Source organism: Rosa chinensis, chromosome 2, assembly GCF_002994745.2.
Source record: "Rosa chinensis cultivar Old Blush chromosome 2, RchiOBHm-V2, whole genome shotgun sequence".
NCBI classification, from domain to species: Eukaryota; Viridiplantae; Streptophyta; class Magnoliopsida; order Rosales; family Rosaceae; genus Rosa; species Rosa chinensis.
The window spans coordinates 84561958-84579982 of NC_037089.1; the positions used below are offsets into that span (position 1 = coordinate 84561958).

The window sequence follows — 18025 nt, forward strand, 5'->3', positions numbered from 1 at the left end:
GCACATTTGCAGCAGGTATATATGATCTCGTCACTTTTGCTAGATCAAAGAAAGTGTCTGGCATATTGTATTCTTATACTCTATAGATCTAGAATTGCCCGCACTTCACTATTTTCGTGCGGTTTGGGGATCAAGATGAAACATAGTGGGGACATTTCATGTTAATTCACGCCGTTCATCAGGAACAGTGACGTTCTTATCTCCCCTAACAACGGGAAGACTGTCTCATTACAGTGACAATCCGTAAATCTAGCGGTAAAGAGATTGCCTGTCAAGGGCTCTAAAGAGCACATAATGGATGAGACTCATAATCGACATATATGCCCATCCTTTGTTGAGGACCCAACTTTGTACGTTGTGATGGCACAATTGGCATGAGAACTGCATACCTAAATGCGCGCAAGTGCGAAACATCAGGTTCGTACCCAGTCATCAGTTGTAACGGAGAGTAAGGTTGGTAGCAGTGGGCCTCAACGGGACCAACATAGCTGCATGCAAGATTGCATAACCCCACGCAAAAACTAAAAACTTGGTGCGCATTACCAAGATTCTATTTGCGAGACAATCTTGGGTGTGAACATAGGGAACTATATGTTCAGCATCAATCCCAAGGGATATGCAATAATCAACGAAAGACTTCGATGTAAACTCTCCGGTATTATTAAGTCTTATAGACTTTATGGGATAATCCAAGTGGTGAAAAACTAAGCAACTGAAGCAAGTGAACAATATTTATATAAACAACCTAATATTCTAAATTTCTAATGACCAAAAGAATGGACAGCAGGACATAGCATATTGGAATATATAAAGACCTCCCTAAGTCGGCAGAAATCTACCAATATTAAAATTTTGCATATTTCAAACATCCATATTTAATATTGCAAGCTTCCAATAGCCACCGCAAACCAATTAATCCACCGCAAAGCAACTAATATACCGATTATCATTTATCAATAGCCCATCCGTGATCCCTATCACATATTTCAAACATCCATTGATCCACAGATATACCGGAACATCCACCGGCCACCTCATGACCTCAAAGCAATTAAGCAAAGAATTAGAAAGAGAGAACTCACAGGCCATTCAATGATCTCTTACGAAGTTCCGGTCTTCCGAATACTTCAATTGAAGCCTCTAAAATTCAAAGCTCACAGTCAATTGCAAGAAAAACCCATAAATGGGGCTTGGGAGAGATGAAATTAGAAAATAGAAGTACCTTTATGTGGGTGATCTGGAGCTAATCGGGTTGGAGGAACTGAGGAAGAGGAACTTACGAACTTAAGAGGGCTACTATGGGCAATACCTATACTTAGGGCTTTTTCTCCTAGATTCTGGGTTGGGCTATAGCCCAACCAGCCCTGTGACTGGTTACGCCCCTGCATATGGCTAAGATATGTAATTAGACATATTCGAGGAACTTGTGGTTTGAAGTATACCACAGATGAACCTACGTGCATTTATAAGGATAATGCAGCTTGCATTGAACAAATGAAGCAAGGTTTCATCATGGGCGACAACACCAAGCATATATCGCCTAAATTCTTTTATAATCAACAACAACAAATACTTCTAAAGATTTAAGTGAATCAAATCCGATCAGAGGATAATGAAGAGGACTTATCTACTAAGTCGTTACCTAAATCCACTTTCGAGAAACATGTGAAGAGTATTGAAATGCGGAAATTATTTGAAGTCCCATGATTAATGTGATACGCTCAAAGCAAGCATATAATTTAATCCTGAAAATGTCATCGTTAGTATATGGTAAATAGAGATCGTTCTATTCCGGGGATTGAGGGTACACTTGTAATTGCAAAAACTAATAAATAATTAATAAAAGTACAAAGTATTAATTACACAAATAAAATAAAGAATAAAAATATATACATGAAATTATACGGGGGAATTAGGATTATTAAATAAAAAATAAAATAAATAAAATAAATAAAATGTAAAAACACATATACACGGATGGAACGCAAGGAACAAAGATCAAAACCACAATCATATGCAAGAAATCCAATCACAATTCCTATAGTTGATTTTCTATGTCATGAGAAAGAAGTTGACCATGTGAAACGTTAGAAAGCAAACGATTTCCCATTTTTTTACTTTCCTTCGATAATTAATCTAAGTGAAATCACCTAAATTAATCCTATTGAACATGCAATCATAGTCTAGAAAGCTAGCTAATCAAGAACACATTCAATGCATGAAGAACAAAGAAAGGATGTCAACCAAAGTGGACAACCTAGTTATGAATAAGTTCACCTATTTGCAATCCTCCTTAATTGATTTCGACTTTTGTCCAAAGCCTTCACTACTTAAATTAGCTCCAATTACATGCATATATCCTAAGTTGGCCACCAAAGAACACATACATATAAAAGTTTTCTGTAATCCAAAATCAATCAAGCAATCTCACATAAGCAACATATAAATCAACATAAAGAAATCACAACTTTATTTCAAAACATATAAATAGGCTTTAAACTTTTCCCTTAACGTTTATGTCAACTAGAAATCAAGTTCATACGAAATCAAAACAAAGAAAACCAAAAAGGTTACAAGGAATAAGATAGAATTACACTATGAAGGATGAATGGTGGAAAGCTTGAAACGTTGGTCTTGGATATTGAAAGCAAGGCTTCAAAGCTTCACGACACAAGGTGGATGATGTCGGCTAGGAGGCTTCATGGTTTCTTCTTCTCTTCTTCTCTTTGCTTGAAGACGCAGAGACTTGAAACTAGAAGATGGAGAGAAAGCTTGACGTTATGGAGAGAATTTTCTGAATGAAGAGGCGTGTATTGTGGTGTAGCATAGGGGGGTTTATATAGGGGAATGCAAGGCTTCATGAATTTAATTTCTAAGGAATTTTCTAGTTGCACCACACAGCTCCAACCAATGAATTAATGTCATGTCAGCTCTGCCATGTCACTCAACCAATCAAAAAGCTCCAAAATAAATCCATAATCTTTCCAAATATATTATTGCTGATTTTCCCAAGATTTAATCTGATTTTATTCACCATTTTCGGCCAAATATCTAGGCATGAACCTAGACAATATATCCGGACTCATTTTGGACCTTTTGTCCCTTAAATCTCTCCATGGCTTTATCCTTAATGTCATTCCCTTGATTTTCACATTAAAATTGCAGATTTTATTCTCTAATTTCAGCCAACATATCTTGAGGGAATTAAGGACCGAATCTGGACTTGTTTTGAATCTTTTCTTCCTTAAAATTCTCCCTTGATATTCTCCACGTAATCTCCCATGCAAAAATCAGATTTAATCTCCCAAAATATCTCCCATGTCATCATGTGGTCTCCTAATGCCTTCAGGTTTCCTAGCCTCATCAAGATTCATGCGTTGACTGGGATTTCTAGTCGGACCAGGAAAACTCCATTTTTTCATTTCAGCTCATTTCAACTCCATTTATTCCAAGGTACCTAGAAAATAGAAACTTTTATTAAAATTACTAAAAATAGAAACTTTCTAATAATGGAAACTTTCCTAAACAATAAGGATTTATTTAAGGAAATAACTAAGTAAATATGAGGAAATAATAATTAAAACATCGCATTAAAATGCTCCTATCATAATGTAGTAATCAGGGGAAATCTCGACATTAGGGGGAGGCATGATGTCTACTTATTTAATCTCGAAGAGTGAAGGGCATGTTGTGCTCCTTTTCTCCTTCTCGAGGTTGTTTTTGTCCCACAGGATTTTTATTACTCGAGCAAGGTTTTTAATGAGACAACATTTAAAGTGCCATGGTGTCACGATGACATCACGTTTGAACAGCACAAGGAGGTGTGTTGAAGGATATCATGATTATGTGTGCCTTACCAAACTAGAATTACTTTCTAGGGGCCGTGACCACTTACCCAATTTCAGCTTAAAAATTGCCCACTTACTCCACAAAAAGTTTTTTTAACCTCATTTACCCAGTCTAACATCTATTATCAATTTTGCCCCTATTGGTTAAATTGAAACTCATCAATCTCTCTCTTCTCAAACTCTCTCTCTCTCTCTCTCCAGTAGGACGCCCACGACGCCGGCTCTCACCATCGCCTAGTCGTTGTGCTCTCCGCTGCCAGGCTTGACTCCAAGCCGACGGTCCTCTTGGCTGAGAAGCTCAGCGAGGCCGGGCTGGACCTTCTAAAGGAGTCGACGACTACCAGTAGAATCAGGTATGTCTTTGATTTGCTTCTGTCTCTCTTGCAGGCGACTGATCATCACGGAAATCGCAACTTGATTGTATCTCCGGTCCCGGGCTGCAACCGGAGTCGTTGTTTTCAAAGAGAGCTTTTGCGATTTCGAAAATTTAGGCCACATCTTCGCCGATTCGGCTATGGATTTTGGGTTCGGATCCTCCGCCACCACAACTTACTACTATTTCCAAGACATCGGCGACCTCTTTGCCTCCGACCCTCTTGTTGCTTTCTGAGTTTGTAATAATAACTTCCACTGCTTGGTTTTTCCTGGGTGGCCTTATTTTTTGTTTTTTGGTAAATTTGGCAGAAGGTTTATAAGGAAAGAAGAAAGAAGAATGAAAAAAAAAAGTTTTATTGAGTAGTTATACATGTCTATTGCGGGGCAATAATATAAGTATTGGGGGGCAATAATATGCATATAAATTGATCAATTGTGCCTGTAGTGTATTCATTTTGGTTTTGGGAGTTTATGCAATTAACTAGAGGGCAATAATATGATTATTGGGAGATAATAATATGAGTATTGGGGGGCAATAATATGATTACTAGGGGGGGCAATAATATGGTTATTGGTTATTATTAGGGAGAAATAAATTCAGACGTCGGAATTTGGTCACCAGTCTGGTAGTCGGATTCAAGTCACCGGTCACCGGTCGCCGGAAACGGGTCACCAGTTGCCGGAGTCCACCAGCTTTACTCCGGTCTCTAATGACTTCTTTCTCTAGGTGACAAAGAAGGAGAGGGCAAAATTGTCCCAAAAATAAATAAAAATGAATTAAAAAAAACTTAATTGGGTATTAGAGAAATAATCTCTTAGAGTGTTTGAGTAAGTGGGCAATTTTTAAGCTAAAAATGAGTAAATGATCATTTCACCTACTTTCTATTGTTGTAATAGGAGAAGATTGTTCTAGATTCTTAGTTCTAATTAGAATAGGATTCCTTGTACTCAAACATTATGTACTTGTACTCCCTATAAATAGAGGCTCCTATTATCAATAAAAGATACAACTATTCTCCCAATTCTCTCTACAATTCTCTTTTCCTTAAACAATTTTCACCTCTGAAAGATTTTGGGCTTGTTTATGCTTTAGATGTAATTTGTTCTTGAACACAAACTACACCTTGCTGCTGAAACAATTCTAATAAACTAATATCCATGGATACACTTAATGTTATACACTTTCAACTTTGTAGGTTTCCAATAATGGTGCCTTACCGTTATGTAGCCCTTTCAAGCTATCAAACTCATAGTCTTGATCTCTCATTTCTTCTTCCTTTGCCTGTCCCCATATTACACCATAAAACCCTATGGATATCATTACAGCTCCAAAAACACTGCAAATTTTGGTATCAACATTAGTTCCAGCTTCTTTTTTGTTTTTTTTTTTTTTTGAAAGGTTAGTTGCAGCTTTTTTCCTGTCATAAAGTTGATTAACTCTTGAAGAAAGAAGTAATAACACCAAGGAGAGAGTGAGCAAGACCTGCCGAGAAAGAGATCATCGCCGAGGAATATGACACTGGATGCGGCAGCAATGCCAATCGACAATGGCTTGAAGATTGACACATACACAGGACCCTTCAAGTTTAGGCTCCATGTCGAAACAATGGTGCTGAACGCTGAAATAATGAGCCCCTAAACTTATGGAAACACAAAAATATTCCAGTTAATTCCACATTACCATTGTGTTGGCTGGTAGCACCTTATTATGTATGATAGTTCTCGATCTAATTAGTTTCTTACCGAGTATATAATGGCAATCAATGCTACGCCAGGCCGTAGTCTCCAGGCACTTAAGTTTGTTTCGGCTATGAATAAACAGACTGGTGCTGATATAATGGTTCCAAACAAGTTGTATAACAATGCCCAAACTAGCTCAACCGGGTATGTCTTCATGAAATGAGTCTGTGACAACATGCTACAAAATTCATAACTAGTAGGCCAGGAACCAGGTTGATTTTTTTTTTTAGGACAATAAGATTGTTATCTGGTTTTCTGCTTTGGTTAATGTACTTTTGATTTCAACCATTAATAAGGTCCCGTAGTTTAGTTACACTTACTATCAACTTCAATGGATTGCTAGTGTAGGATGAGATTTTAGCCAACTTTAATAAAGAATCTCGAAAAGAAAGAAGCGTCTGCACATTAAGAAGAATGATTTGAATATTAAAAATTGGTATTCAAATAGGCTTCTTAATGATGGAATTAATCATAATTACTCTTTTCGATATATCGGGATTCTCGAGCGAAATCTTGGTTGAGATTTCAAATATATGTTTGCGTAATATTTTTTAATATCCAGGATTTTATTTCCGATTTTTATTTAATTAGGTTTCCTAGTTTTAGTCTATAATAAATTGTTCTTTTTGTTTTCTAGTTGTATTAGGTTTATTCTATGTGCCCTATATAAGGCATCTCTTCGATTGTAATTTTCATTCAAGTTATCAATAAACAAACCAAATATTAGAGAAGTTTCACTATGTTTCTTACTGCTGTACCCGTAATTGCTAGTGGATTCAAGCTCATCTCATATGGCTTTCGATGCTTGACGAAACCTCTTACTATCGTGTTCACGCTTCCCGCATAAATTGCAATGATAGACATTACCTTTGATCACCTTAGGTTCTGATCTTACATTCTTACCTCAAAATCACCAAGTTGGACTCTTTTTACATTTTTCCGTCTCCTTATGTGGTGGATATAACAAACTGAAGTTGGTTGCGAGCTTAACTAAACTACGAGACCTTGATTGCCATAATTACATGGACTAAAAATGTCATTAGTCCAAAACAGTGTATTTTGTTGAAGGATGTCGACATAATGTGTGCCTCTACAAACTAGGGTTTAGAATTGTAATAGGAATGTGTTCTAGGTATTCAATTGTAATCGGATTCTATTACCTTTTTGGTACCTTATAACTCCCTATTTAAAGGGCTCCTATTATCAATAATATACACACAATTCCATTCTTTTACAATACGTTATCAGCACGAGCCCTAACCCTAGCCTAAAAGAAAAGAAAAACCAAAAACCCTAACTTTGAAAAAAAAAACTTTTCTCTCTGCTGTCAACCCCACCGGCCTCCAGTCTAGCCCACGCCACCACCCGCTTGCGCGTACAACATCGGCCTCCCTTGCTAGCATAGCAGCACACCTACGCAGTCTCTCTCAGGCCCAGCCTGTGCCCACATCACCAGCCTCCATCTCGATCTGTATCCCAGCACACCTGCGCGGTCCCTCTCACTGCCCCCGCGCAACTCCTCGCCTGCCTAAACCATCCCTGCGCAGCCTTAGTCCAACACGCCTCTGCCCCACCCAGCAGTCCCACGCCTTGCAGATCCCAGCAACCAGCGGCCTGCCTGCGTCCCTGCCAGCCAGCCTGCATCCTTACAAGCCCGCGCCCTGCCTGCTTCCCTGCCCACCTGCTGCCTCGCCCTGCCGAAGCTGCACACCTTCTGCCAGCGAGAAAAAAAAAAAACAGAAAACAAAAGAAAGCAGAAGAAGACGCACAGAAGAAGAAGGGGAAGGAGTGGGCCCGGAAAGAAAAAAAGGAAAAGAAAAAAAAAGGAAGAAAAAAAGAAAAGGGGAAGGAGCAGGCTTGGGCCCGAAAAAAAGAAAAAAAAAAGGGAGAAGGGCAGCCCACCAACTGCCAATTTCCGACCAGATTCCGGCAAATTTAACTACACGCCTGCATCAACAAGCACGTGTTCTCAAGCCCAAAATCATCACGTAAGTTTTTGTAATTAAAGTTGCTGCTTTCTTGTATTTTAAATTCTTTTATTTTATGCAGAATATCGGAATATATGTTGCCAAATGATGTTGAGTATTTAACAAAGCGGAATTGTGGGGATTCACGCTTAACGAACTAAGAGTGTTCAAAATTAAACGAACTAAGAGCGTTCGTATGAACTAACAGTGTTCATAATGCTTGGACTAAGAGCGTCCACAAGCATCAAATTGTGACCATATTAAAACATCATTGTTTGGTCTAATCCAAAAGAGATTCTTGGAAATTGATTTCTTGGTAGCATAGCTCGGAAATCTTATTGTTTTAGTTTTCGTGGAAGTTTAACTCCGAAACTAATGTATCTTCTCTTCTTATTTTCAGGATGTCAAATGAACCTAGACTTGACTTTCCCACGCTTGACTCAACAGGCTCGGATTACCACAGTTGGGTAACCGATGTTGAGAACCATCTCACTTTAAAGGGAATATTACCCATAATCCAGGCACCTAACCCGGATCTTGTGTTCGTTCGAACACCTACAAAGCAAGCTCAAGCGGTTATCTTGATGCGACGACATATGGACAAGGCACTCAGATTGTAGTATATGTCGATCAAGAATGCAAGAGAGCTATGGGTAACGCTAGAAGAGCGTTTTGGCAATGTCCAAGATTCCCTCCTCCCTGACTTGAAGGTTCAATGGAACAATCTGCGCTTTGCTGATTTCAAGTCTGTTGCTGAATATAATTCAGAGGCTCTTCGCTTACAATCCATGTTGAGATTTTGTGGACAACCTGTCACAGAGCAAGAGCTAATTGAGAAACTATCTCCACCTTCCCCGTTTCAGCCATTGTGGTCTCAAAGCAATACCGTACTGAAGTCAATGCTGGACGGATCACGAGGTTTCATCACCTTATTCATGTTATATCTGTAGCTGAGAAACATGATAACATAGTCGTGAGGAATTATAATTCAAGGTCCATTGGAACTAAAAGGGTTCATCAGGCGAATTATAATGCACCCAAAGGAGGGCGCAAGGAGCGGTACCCTAAGAATGGGGGACATGAGGGACGTACGGGCCCATATAACCGCCCTAACCAGGAAGGAAACTGCAAGTTTGGTGTGGATACACGTGGTGGTAATGCCACACGTGGGAGAGGGGGTCGTGGTATCCCTAGCCGTAATGGTGGCGCCATGGGTCGTGGTGGTGGCACCAACCCTCTTAGGGAATGCCCACAACGTGCACCTCAATTAAAGGGAGGCAACCACAATGATGAGTGTCATCGATGTGGATCAATTGAGCATTGGTTCAAGCAATGTAAGACAAGCGAGCAACTAGCTGCAAGATACAGGACATACAGGGACCTGAGAGAGCAAGAAATGTACCTTGCAGAAGAAGAAGAAGAAGATGGTGGAGATGTCAATCTCACTATAGAGGACTTCAAAGCTGAAGATGAAGTGCACAAGGATGCAACAGACTTTGATTAGATTAGTTCTTTTATTTTTCCAAGAACTTTTGTAATGGCAATATGCCTTAGTCAATAAATGACAATTGTATTAACTCTTTCTTATGTATTAACTCAATAAATGACCCAATAAATGTGATGTCTAGAAAAGTCATTGAGATTATTGGTACTTAAGAGAGCCTCGCTCCACCAACATCTCTCTCTACTTTCCTGGTCATATTTGATTGGAGTTACCAAACGGACAAAGTGACTACAATGTGTCTTAGTTTGATTTTATTTTGGATTAGATTTTGGAAACTTTGATGTAATCGTTGGCTATTAATAAAGTGTCAATTCTTTTATTTAATGTCTTGGACATACCTTAATTCGAACTTTATTATATAAGAGCCAATGGTTTTCATGCGGAAACACATTATGAGAATGGACAGAGTTCCTTTGCATCACCTCTAATGACTACGGACATAAACAAGTATTAGAGAAACTTATGTGTCGCTCTAGTGGGTTGTATGCAACCACTATTCGAGTTATTGATCCAACCATGTCATGAGAGACGACTTATGAGATTCTGACACATATAGGCTTTGACATGATGATCCGTGTATTAAAAACTTTACACGGACATCCATTTTCAGAATGAAGAAAAGTAAGAACCAAGAATTGGTTCGAGGAGCTGCACATGCGCCTCATGGCGCCATGATTGTGCAAAGACCGGCCATACATGGCCAGCGCCGCCTACCCCCTGCGGCAAATACATGGCATTGACGCCATAAACTCCTCTCTCTACTTCTCAAGTCTATTGTGATATTGTGGCTTAACCAAAACCTTCATTGGTTGATTATAAGGCCCATGTTTCGTTCTGTAAAGTTTGTTATTTAGAATTGAGACCATCCTATGCAAAGGAGATTGAGGAAATAATTCCATTCTCACAAAGAATCAAAGGGAATTCTGTGGATTTGATCAACCAACTTGCGGACCGTATAGATGTTTTATGGTGTTGGTTGATATGCAAACACGCTGGTTCCGTGTTGTGCCATTATCCACTCATAATGCTGCTTATACTACACTCATAGCACATAACATATGGCTACGGGCTCACTACCCAGATCATCCCATTCAGTCAATTTGACTTGATAATGCTAGAGAGTTTACATCTAAATTTTTTGATGACTATTGCATATCATTGGGTATTGATATCAAGTATCATATTCTCATGTACACACCCAATTGGTCTGGCGGAAAAGACACCAGTAAAAGACTACGATGGTAGCCCGGACTTTGGTAATGCGCACCAATATTTTCCGCTTGTGTTATGCAATATCGCATGCAGCTATGCTCATTCGTCTACGACTCATAGCATCCACTCAACTTTTATTAGCGTTACAGCTAGTGATTGGGTTCGAGTATAAATATCTCGTATTTATGCATATTTGAGTTTGCGGTTCATGTGCCAATTGCGCCGCCACAGCGCATCAACATGAGTCATTGCAACGAATGCATATATATATATATATATATATATATATATATATTTATTGGACATGAGTCTCCAATTGTAAGTCCGCTATGTAGAACTTTTGACAGGCGATCTCTATTTCGCTGGATTTGCGAATTGTCATTTTGATGAGACAGTTTTCCCGTCGTTAGGGGGAGATTAGAAAGTCAATGTTCAACAGGAACGACATGAATTGTCGTGGTCTGTCTCCACTGTGTCACATCTTGATCCCCTAAAAGTGACGAGATCACATATACCTGCTGCAAACATGCCTGTAAGGATTGATGTTTCCACAAGAGGACATGGTGCCACCCAGAGAAGATGGGTACTGCACCACAATCATGGATGGTGGTATGGTGACGCCACAAAAGTGGCATAATGGCGTCATAGGCCATGGGTTCCGCTAGAGAGAGTAGGAGACTCATAGATTCGATGGATTCTCGCCCTAAGAAGAGAGCGAGTTTGGCACAACTTGATCTATTGATCATTGATACTCAAAATCCGTCTCATGAGAATATTTTGGATTGTGGTTATGTCCAAGAGACATCGTTGGGGTACGCCTCAATGTTAGAACCAATTCCTGAGAATATAGAGATCTCTACAAACTACACTAGTGTACATGAGGACGTGGAATTGTTGAGACCAATGACATCAAACCTTACTCCGTTAAAGAATGCCAACGTAGAGAAAATTGGCCTAAATGAAAAGATGAGATTCAGGTTGAATATTTGGGTTCACTAACGAAGAGGAAGGATTTCGAGCCTGAGATGCCAACACCTCCTAACATAAAACCTATTGATATTAATAGGTCTTCGTTAGATAGCGTGCTGAGAAAAAGAGATGGTAATCTCGCCTTATGGCGCAAGGTTTCTCACAACGCCCTGAAATCGACTACGAGAAAACATATTCTCTCGTAATGGATGTCATTACACTCCACTACCTTGTCAGTTTGGTAGTTTCCAAATAACTGAAGATGCAGCTTACAAATGTGGTCACTACGTATCTCTATAGGGATGTAGATACAGAATATAATGAAGGTTCTTGTGGACTTCATTTACCCAAGTCAAGTGGCTCTAGACCACGGAGCGTATTTGCAACGAGGTTGAAATGCTCACTAAAATGACTACTTGATTGGGAAGGGATATGATGAATTATGCCCACGCGTTTCCATGACAAGTTCCGGATTTGCAATCTTCACGGTTTATGTTGATAAACATAATTGGAACCCTTGAGAGTTAAGGGAAACCGCTGAACACCTGAAATCCGAGTTTGAGAGGAAGGACCTTGGGAGAACACGGTTTTGTCTAGATTCAGAACTTGTATACCGTGTCAATAGATGCTTAGGCATTTTTTTGATAAAGTTAAAGATGCACCATGGTCGTCCGTAGTCTTGACCCTAAAAGGGATCCGTTTCGTCCCAGGGATAATGATGAAAACGTGTTAATAGCAGAAATGCTTACTTATGTACAATAGGCGCATTATTGTATTTAATACAATACAAGACCGGACACCTCAATTATTATGAACTTGTTGGCTAGATATAGCCCCGCACCAACGCAACGCCATTAGATTGGTATAAAGATGATCTTTCGATATTTGAGAGGTACGATTGATATGGGCTTGTTCTATCCTTACAGAGAGAGAAAAGAAATGACGGAAGTGTGATATCATACCACACAAGGCAAAATGCCACCTTCCATGCTCCTCTTACCCTCCATCAAAATGACAACAAGCACTTCTAAATATTGAAGTGAAACAAATCCGATCAGAGGATAATGTAGCGGACTTATTTACTAAGTCGTTACCAAAATCCACCTTCGAGAAACATGTGAAGAGCATCAGATTGAGAAAGTTATCCGAACTCCCATGATTGTAGCAATCAGGGGGAGATATTGACATCAGGGGGAGACATGATGTCTACATGTTCGATCTCGAAGAGTGAAGGACGTGTTGTGCTCTTTTTGTCCTTCGACCAGGGTTATTTTTGTCCCACAGAGTTTTTGTTACCTGGCAAGGTTTTTAACGAGGCAACAATCAAAGCGTCATCACCAAGTTTGAGCGGCATAAGGGGGAGTGTTGAAGGATGTCGACATAATGTGTGTCTTTACAAACTAGGGTTTAGAATTGTAATAGGAATATGTTCTAGGTATTTAATTGTAATCAGATTCTATTAGCTTTTTGGTACCTTGTAACTCCCTATTTAAAGGGCTCCTGTTATCAATAATATACACACAATTCCATTCTCCTACAACATATTTTAGTAACTTTTTGAAATTACCTGAAGTATAGACCAGGCAGAGAACAGAAGGTACCCGACAGTGAGCAATAGGCCACCTTTTACCCAATTTCTCTCTGACGTATTGGATAGAATTGTTGGGCCCTTACAGAGAACCACTACAAGAGCACCTGATACTGACACTATAGTACCCATGACTTTGGCTCGAGTGTTGGTGCTTCTCAAACTCAGCCTTTCCATCCTATTATTTGAGGCATCCACAAATGCACACCCAATTACATTAAAGCTGCTTACAATAAGAGAAACAAGAACTAATGCATAAAAAAAAAAAAAAAAATTCTGTTTTAATCAATCGAAGAATAAAAAAGTAAGCTAAATTAGAAGCTCTGGTCTTTTAGTTGGCGGCTTTCACTAAACCAGGTAGAAGATATTTAAAGGCCGCGTTTGGCAGAGTTGACTAGATTGGATCGGTAATTGTTATAAATTGGATTGGTTTGGGATTAGAATTTGCTGTTCTTATCTAGTGTTTGAAACAACAGATAATGGCATGACTGGATAGGGAAATTTGAACAAAATCAATGAAATTAAACAACTAAAATAAAATTCTTTTCCTACTCCAAAAAGATTTTCATACCATGAAAATATACAATTAAATTTCAAATTATTAATAATGATATAAATTGGAATAAGCTGCAGCTGCAGATGAAGTTCAATCTTCATCGGAAAGGGTATCTCTAGAATAAGCCATTCTGTGCTTTCGGACAGAATCCATGTCTACCGGCGGCACAATTCTACCATTCCACTGATCTCGATGTGTTGCAGAGCACCGAAGATCAGATACATCGGCGAAATTGAAAAGCCGGCAGGAAGTACAATGGAGGAAGATGATGAGACAGAGGATGGTTATAACTGAATCAGGTTGAAGACGATACGGAAGGCTCACGCGTTCTATTGTGTTTATCTTTTTTATTTGAATTTTATAGTGGTGGGAGTGCGGGGTTTCAATTGGATAAGTTATATCAGACCTTTTCAACTGGATTTGATATCAAGGTTTGATCGGGATATAAGTAATCTGCCTGGAAGTTGTCCATACATCCAAACATAAAATTCCTAATCAGATTGGAGATCATTAATCAAATCCACCCTCTATATCCAGGTAAACAAACGCAATCATATATGATTCTATGGTCCAGGTTCACAAAAATTAGAAGAAAAGCAAGTGATATTAACCTGAAGATGACGGCAAGTATGAATGTAAAAGCCGGAGTGAGGTTGCTCATAGCTGAAGCAAGAGTTGGTGAACTGTAATCTATACCTTTATATGCACAAATGTTTGCCACAAACCTGCTTGATCAAAAATATGCCATCACTTTTAACTGTAAGAAGAACAGGGCACATAGCTTTGTGTTCAAGTAATAATTTCATACCCGATCAGTCCAAGGAGGAAAGCTTTAAAGAGAAGAGAGAAGTTCAATGGAGGAAGCCTTGTTCTGCTGCATATGAGATGTGTAAATAAGAATATAGAATGGGGCGAATATGTCAGGCTGCAGTGTAAAATTAAGACAGTATATTATATGGATTAGTACCTGGGAAAAATGAAAGGAAGAGGGAGGAGAAGAACAGTGGCAAAAGCATAAGAGTAGACAATGAACACATAGTAACTCAACCCTTTTGTGGTTGCTAACTTGAACAAGATGTTTAAGCCGACGTTGGTGCTCTCCACTGTAACCATGGCTGCAAAGGGCAACACATCTCTGTAACAAGACCTCCCTGCCATCTCTCTCTCTCTCTCTGTCTAAATCATTTCTCAATGAAGTTTTTTTTTTTGGGCGAGGTTTTCAAGGAGCTGTTCCTTATTTGAAGACCTTTTTCTTAAGGAAGTATTTTAATTCGTGGTTGGTGCACCAATATATCATTGTCACACTCTTGCTTTGCCTATGGCTGCTTTTAGCCCATTTGTTCTCTTCAACTCTAGCTTTCCTTTCAGGCTTACCTCCATGTGCTTTAGACTTTTGCCAAGGAAAATGTGTAGCTTGTTGAGTCATAATTGTCTGATATCTTAGCAACATATAGACTAAGAGCAAATGCACCCATGAACCAAGGGCAATTGCTGATTTGCCAACCAAATTGGTACTACAAATCCACTGTTCATCCCAAATTGGCAATTGCCTCTAGCTTACACAATGCACCAATGAAAGGCAATTTGTCTGCCAATCCACTATTCACACTTCAAATTTAAATAATCCTCTATTCAAATTGTTCATGAATTGATGGAGGAAGAAGATGGAGAGGTAAAATTTTTAGAAATTTTGGTGTGAGAAATTAAGGTGGGGGAATTGGTATTTATAGAATTTTTGAAAATAAATTTAAGATTTTTTTTACCTTCTAGATTAATTTTTAGAGTGAAAAAAAATTACCGTTGTCATTTAATTACAGTCATTGGATCATTCCATCCAACGGTTAAAATTAAGTTATTGTTATCAAATAAGATTAGTCAAAAAAGAAAAAAGAAAAAAGAAAAAAATGTTGCCAGCAGGCCCATGTGCTATGGACCCACCACCAGCGGTCGGGCAAAAGATTTGCTAATTATCGATCATCGAACTGCCTGGCATGTGGGCCCCTCCAATCAGTCGGGCAAGATTTTGCCGCTGCATTAGCTAGGAAGCCATAATTCTCCAATTGGTCCTCCAATAGGTACTCCGCTGCATCTGCTCGAAGGAAGTTTCAGCTTATTATTACATGACTTTTGATGTAAACAATTGACATTTTTGCCCTTCTGAAAAATCTTTAATCAGCTAGTATTAATAAGAAAAATAATGTTACATGTTTTCAACTTTGTAGCTTTCCAACAGAGGTTTCTTACAAATAGGTAACCCTCTCAAGCTACCAAAGCAAGAGTCTTCACTCATTTCTTCTTCCTTTGCCTTTCCCCATAGTACTGCAAACAACCCTATGGATAGCATTACAGCTCCAACAACACTGCAAAAATTGGGATATGAATAGTGTTTAACACAAAATACCAGATTAGCTGCTTCTTTCTTCTCGAATTTGATTATAATCTTGTTGATTAAGAAACTTTTGAAAAAGTAATTACATAACATGAAGAGAGAAAGAGACAGACATGCCAAGATGGAGATCATCACCAAGGAAAATGACACCAGAAGCTGCAGCAATGGCAATTGACAATGGCTTGAAGCTCGATACATAGACAGGACCCTTGACGTTCACGCCCCACATGTGAACTAGAATGTTGAGGGATGAACCAAAGGCTCCCTACACAAAAATAGAGTCGGCCAATCACCAGACCTTAACAAACTTAAGCTGTTGGGGGATGAGCCAACAAAATATAGGTATTACGGCCACTAGTGTCTTACCGAGTATAAAATGGCAAGCAACGGTATACCAGGCCTCACTATCCAGGCACCCAACTCTTTTTCTTCTAAGAAACATACAGGTGCTGATATAATTGTCCCACACAGGTTGTTTAAGAAGGCAAGGACTAGCTCATCTGTGCACGTTGTCTTCATGATATGTTTCTGCAACATGCTAGAGAAATTTAACACACTAGTATTTTTGACATATGTACATTTGAGTTACGAAATAGGCAGGTTTAAAGCACCTGAAGGATAGACCAGGTTGAGAACATAAGGAACCCAACAGCGACCAATAGGCCACCTTTTACCCAATTCTTTTCTGCTGTAGTGGATAGAATAGTTGGTCCCTTATAGAGAACCACTACCATTGCACCTGATATTGATACTAAAGTGCCCATGACTTTGGCTTGACTGCTGCTGCTTCTGAAACTTAGACTTTCCATCCTAGAGAATTTAGGCAGCCAAATTAAACGAAGAAAATACCTCATATGTACTAATTAGTCAGAGATGAGACGTGAAGAAAATAAGTGAAAACCTGAAGATTACAGCTAGTATGAATACAAAAGCTGGAGACAGGTTGCCAATAGCAGAAGCAAGGGTTGGTGAACTGTATTCAATACCTTTATATAGACATAAATTACCCAAAAACCTATATAAAACATATGGACATAAATTATCAAACATATATCAGCAATTTCAATGTAAAAATTCATAATTTAGGCAGCTAATTCTTGACTGTTATAAAATCAAACTATATACCTTGTCAGTCCAAGGAGGAAGAGTTCAAAGAGGAGTGAGAGCTTGAATGGAGGAAGCCCTGTTCTGCATATCAGTTATGTAAAGAAGAATGGCCTTAGTGCATGTATGCACTTTTTGATATTTGTGTGAAGTTCAGAGAAAAATTTCCGAGTTACTTACCTGCGAAAGATGAAAGGTAGAGGAAGGAGAAGAAGAGTAGCAACTGCATAAGAGTAGACAATGAAGACATAGTAGCTTAACCCTCTTGAGGTGGCTGCTTTAAAGAAGATGTTCAACCCAACATAGATGCATTCCATTGTAACCATGGCGGTGAATGGCAGAATTAAATCCTTCTGAGCATACCTCCATGCCATTGCTCACACACACAGAGACAGTTCTTAATGCAAATTCATAAAGAAGAAGATTATCTTATTGCTTCTTTATCAATTTGCTTCCTCTTTAAGTTATTATTCTGTCTTTCCTTTCAAGCTAACCTTCATTTATTCAATTACCATAATCATATATGTCTAAAGGAATCAAATTCTATCTTTAAAAAAGCAATTAGATTATCAGTGACCCTACACTTTGACATTTAGGCTTCAAAAACCAAAAGATTTCTCTTAGGCTCATGTAAATGTTGTACTCTCTTCTTTTGAAACTTACTTCCAATAATGTATAATGGTTTGCACATTTGGTAAATTTACTTTGGTCACTATATTGCATCTCTTGGGAACTTGCATTCAAGTTAATTACATGATTTTTGATAAAAGAAA

The 18025-nt window shown here is 38.8% G+C and overlaps 2 protein-coding genes across 7 annotated transcripts; both read right to left on the bottom strand.

The window, feature by feature from the left end:
• Positions 1-3405: 3405 nt before the first annotated feature.
• On the bottom strand, positions 3406-15272 carry LOC112188001 (WAT1-related protein At4g15540). 3 transcript variants are annotated; one of them, XM_040514754.1, is made up of 9 exons: positions 14727-15271; positions 14568-14633; positions 14371-14484; positions 13183-13426; positions 6284-6361; positions 5967-6128; positions 5707-5858; positions 5442-5560; positions 3406-3457 (listed from the first exon to the last, which is right to left on the bottom strand). In XM_040514754.1, the coding sequence occupies exons 1-9, from the start codon at positions 14915-14917 to the stop codon at positions 3444-3446; spliced, it is 1140 nt and encodes a 379-aa protein (XP_040370688.1). In that variant the 5' UTR covers positions 14918-15271; the 3' UTR covers positions 3406-3443. The 3 variants fall into 3 exon arrangements, with proteins under 3 accessions (XP_040370688.1, XP_024182762.2, XP_024182761.2); XM_024326994.2 differs by lacking the exon at positions 3406-3457 and adding an exon at positions 4758-4946 and having other exon boundaries at positions 13183-13381; positions 14568-14630; positions 14727-15272; XM_024326993.2 differs by lacking the exon at positions 3406-3457 and adding an exon at positions 4758-4946 and having other exon boundaries at positions 13183-13381; positions 14727-15208.
• Positions 15273-15543: 271 nt separating this feature from the next.
• LOC112188002 (WAT1-related protein At4g15540) lies at positions 15544-17748 on the bottom strand. 4 transcript variants are annotated; one of them, XM_024326996.2, is made up of 8 exons: positions 17433-17747; positions 17274-17336; positions 17050-17163; positions 16760-16958; positions 16515-16676; positions 16262-16413; positions 16004-16119; positions 15544-15848 (listed from the first exon to the last, which is right to left on the bottom strand). In XM_024326996.2, the coding sequence occupies exons 1-8, from the start codon at positions 17624-17626 to the stop codon at positions 15727-15729; spliced, it is 1122 nt and encodes a 373-aa protein (XP_024182764.1). In that variant the 5' UTR covers positions 17627-17747; the 3' UTR covers positions 15544-15726. The 4 variants fall into 4 exon arrangements, with proteins under 4 accessions (XP_024182764.1, XP_040370689.1, XP_024182766.1 ...); XM_040514755.1 differs by having other exon boundaries at positions 15964-16119; XM_024326998.2 differs by having other exon boundaries at positions 17274-17331; positions 17433-17657.
• Positions 17749-18025: the final 277 nt, after the last annotated feature.

Excerpts from the sequence above, each read along its gene's own strand:
- LOC112188001 (XM_024326993.2), bottom strand. The coding sequence starts at position 14,917 with ATGGCAGGGAGGTCTTGTTACAGAGATGTGTTGCCCTTTGCAGCCATG. Across the intron at positions 14,634-14,726 it reads CTTCCTTTCATTTTTCCCAG|CAGAACAAGGCTTCCTCCAT; the intron begins GTACTAATCCAT and ends TCTCATATGCAG. Across the intron at positions 5,561-5,706 it reads GATGATCTCTTTCTCGGCAG|TGTTTTTGGAGCTGTAATGA; the intron begins GTCTTGCTCACT and ends CAAAATTTGCAG.
- LOC112188002 (XM_024326996.2), bottom strand. The coding sequence starts at position 17,626 with ATGGCATGGAGGTATGCTCAGAAGGATTTAATTCTGCCATTCACCGCC. Across the intron at positions 16,414-16,514 it reads TGCTTGCCATTTTATACTCG|GGAGCCTTTGGTTCATCCCT; the intron begins GTAAGACACTAG and ends ATTTTTGTGTAG. Across the intron at positions 16,120-16,261 it reads GATGATCTCCATCTTGGCAT|TGTTGTTGGAGCTGTAATGC; the intron begins GTCTGTCTCTTT and ends CAATTTTTGCAG.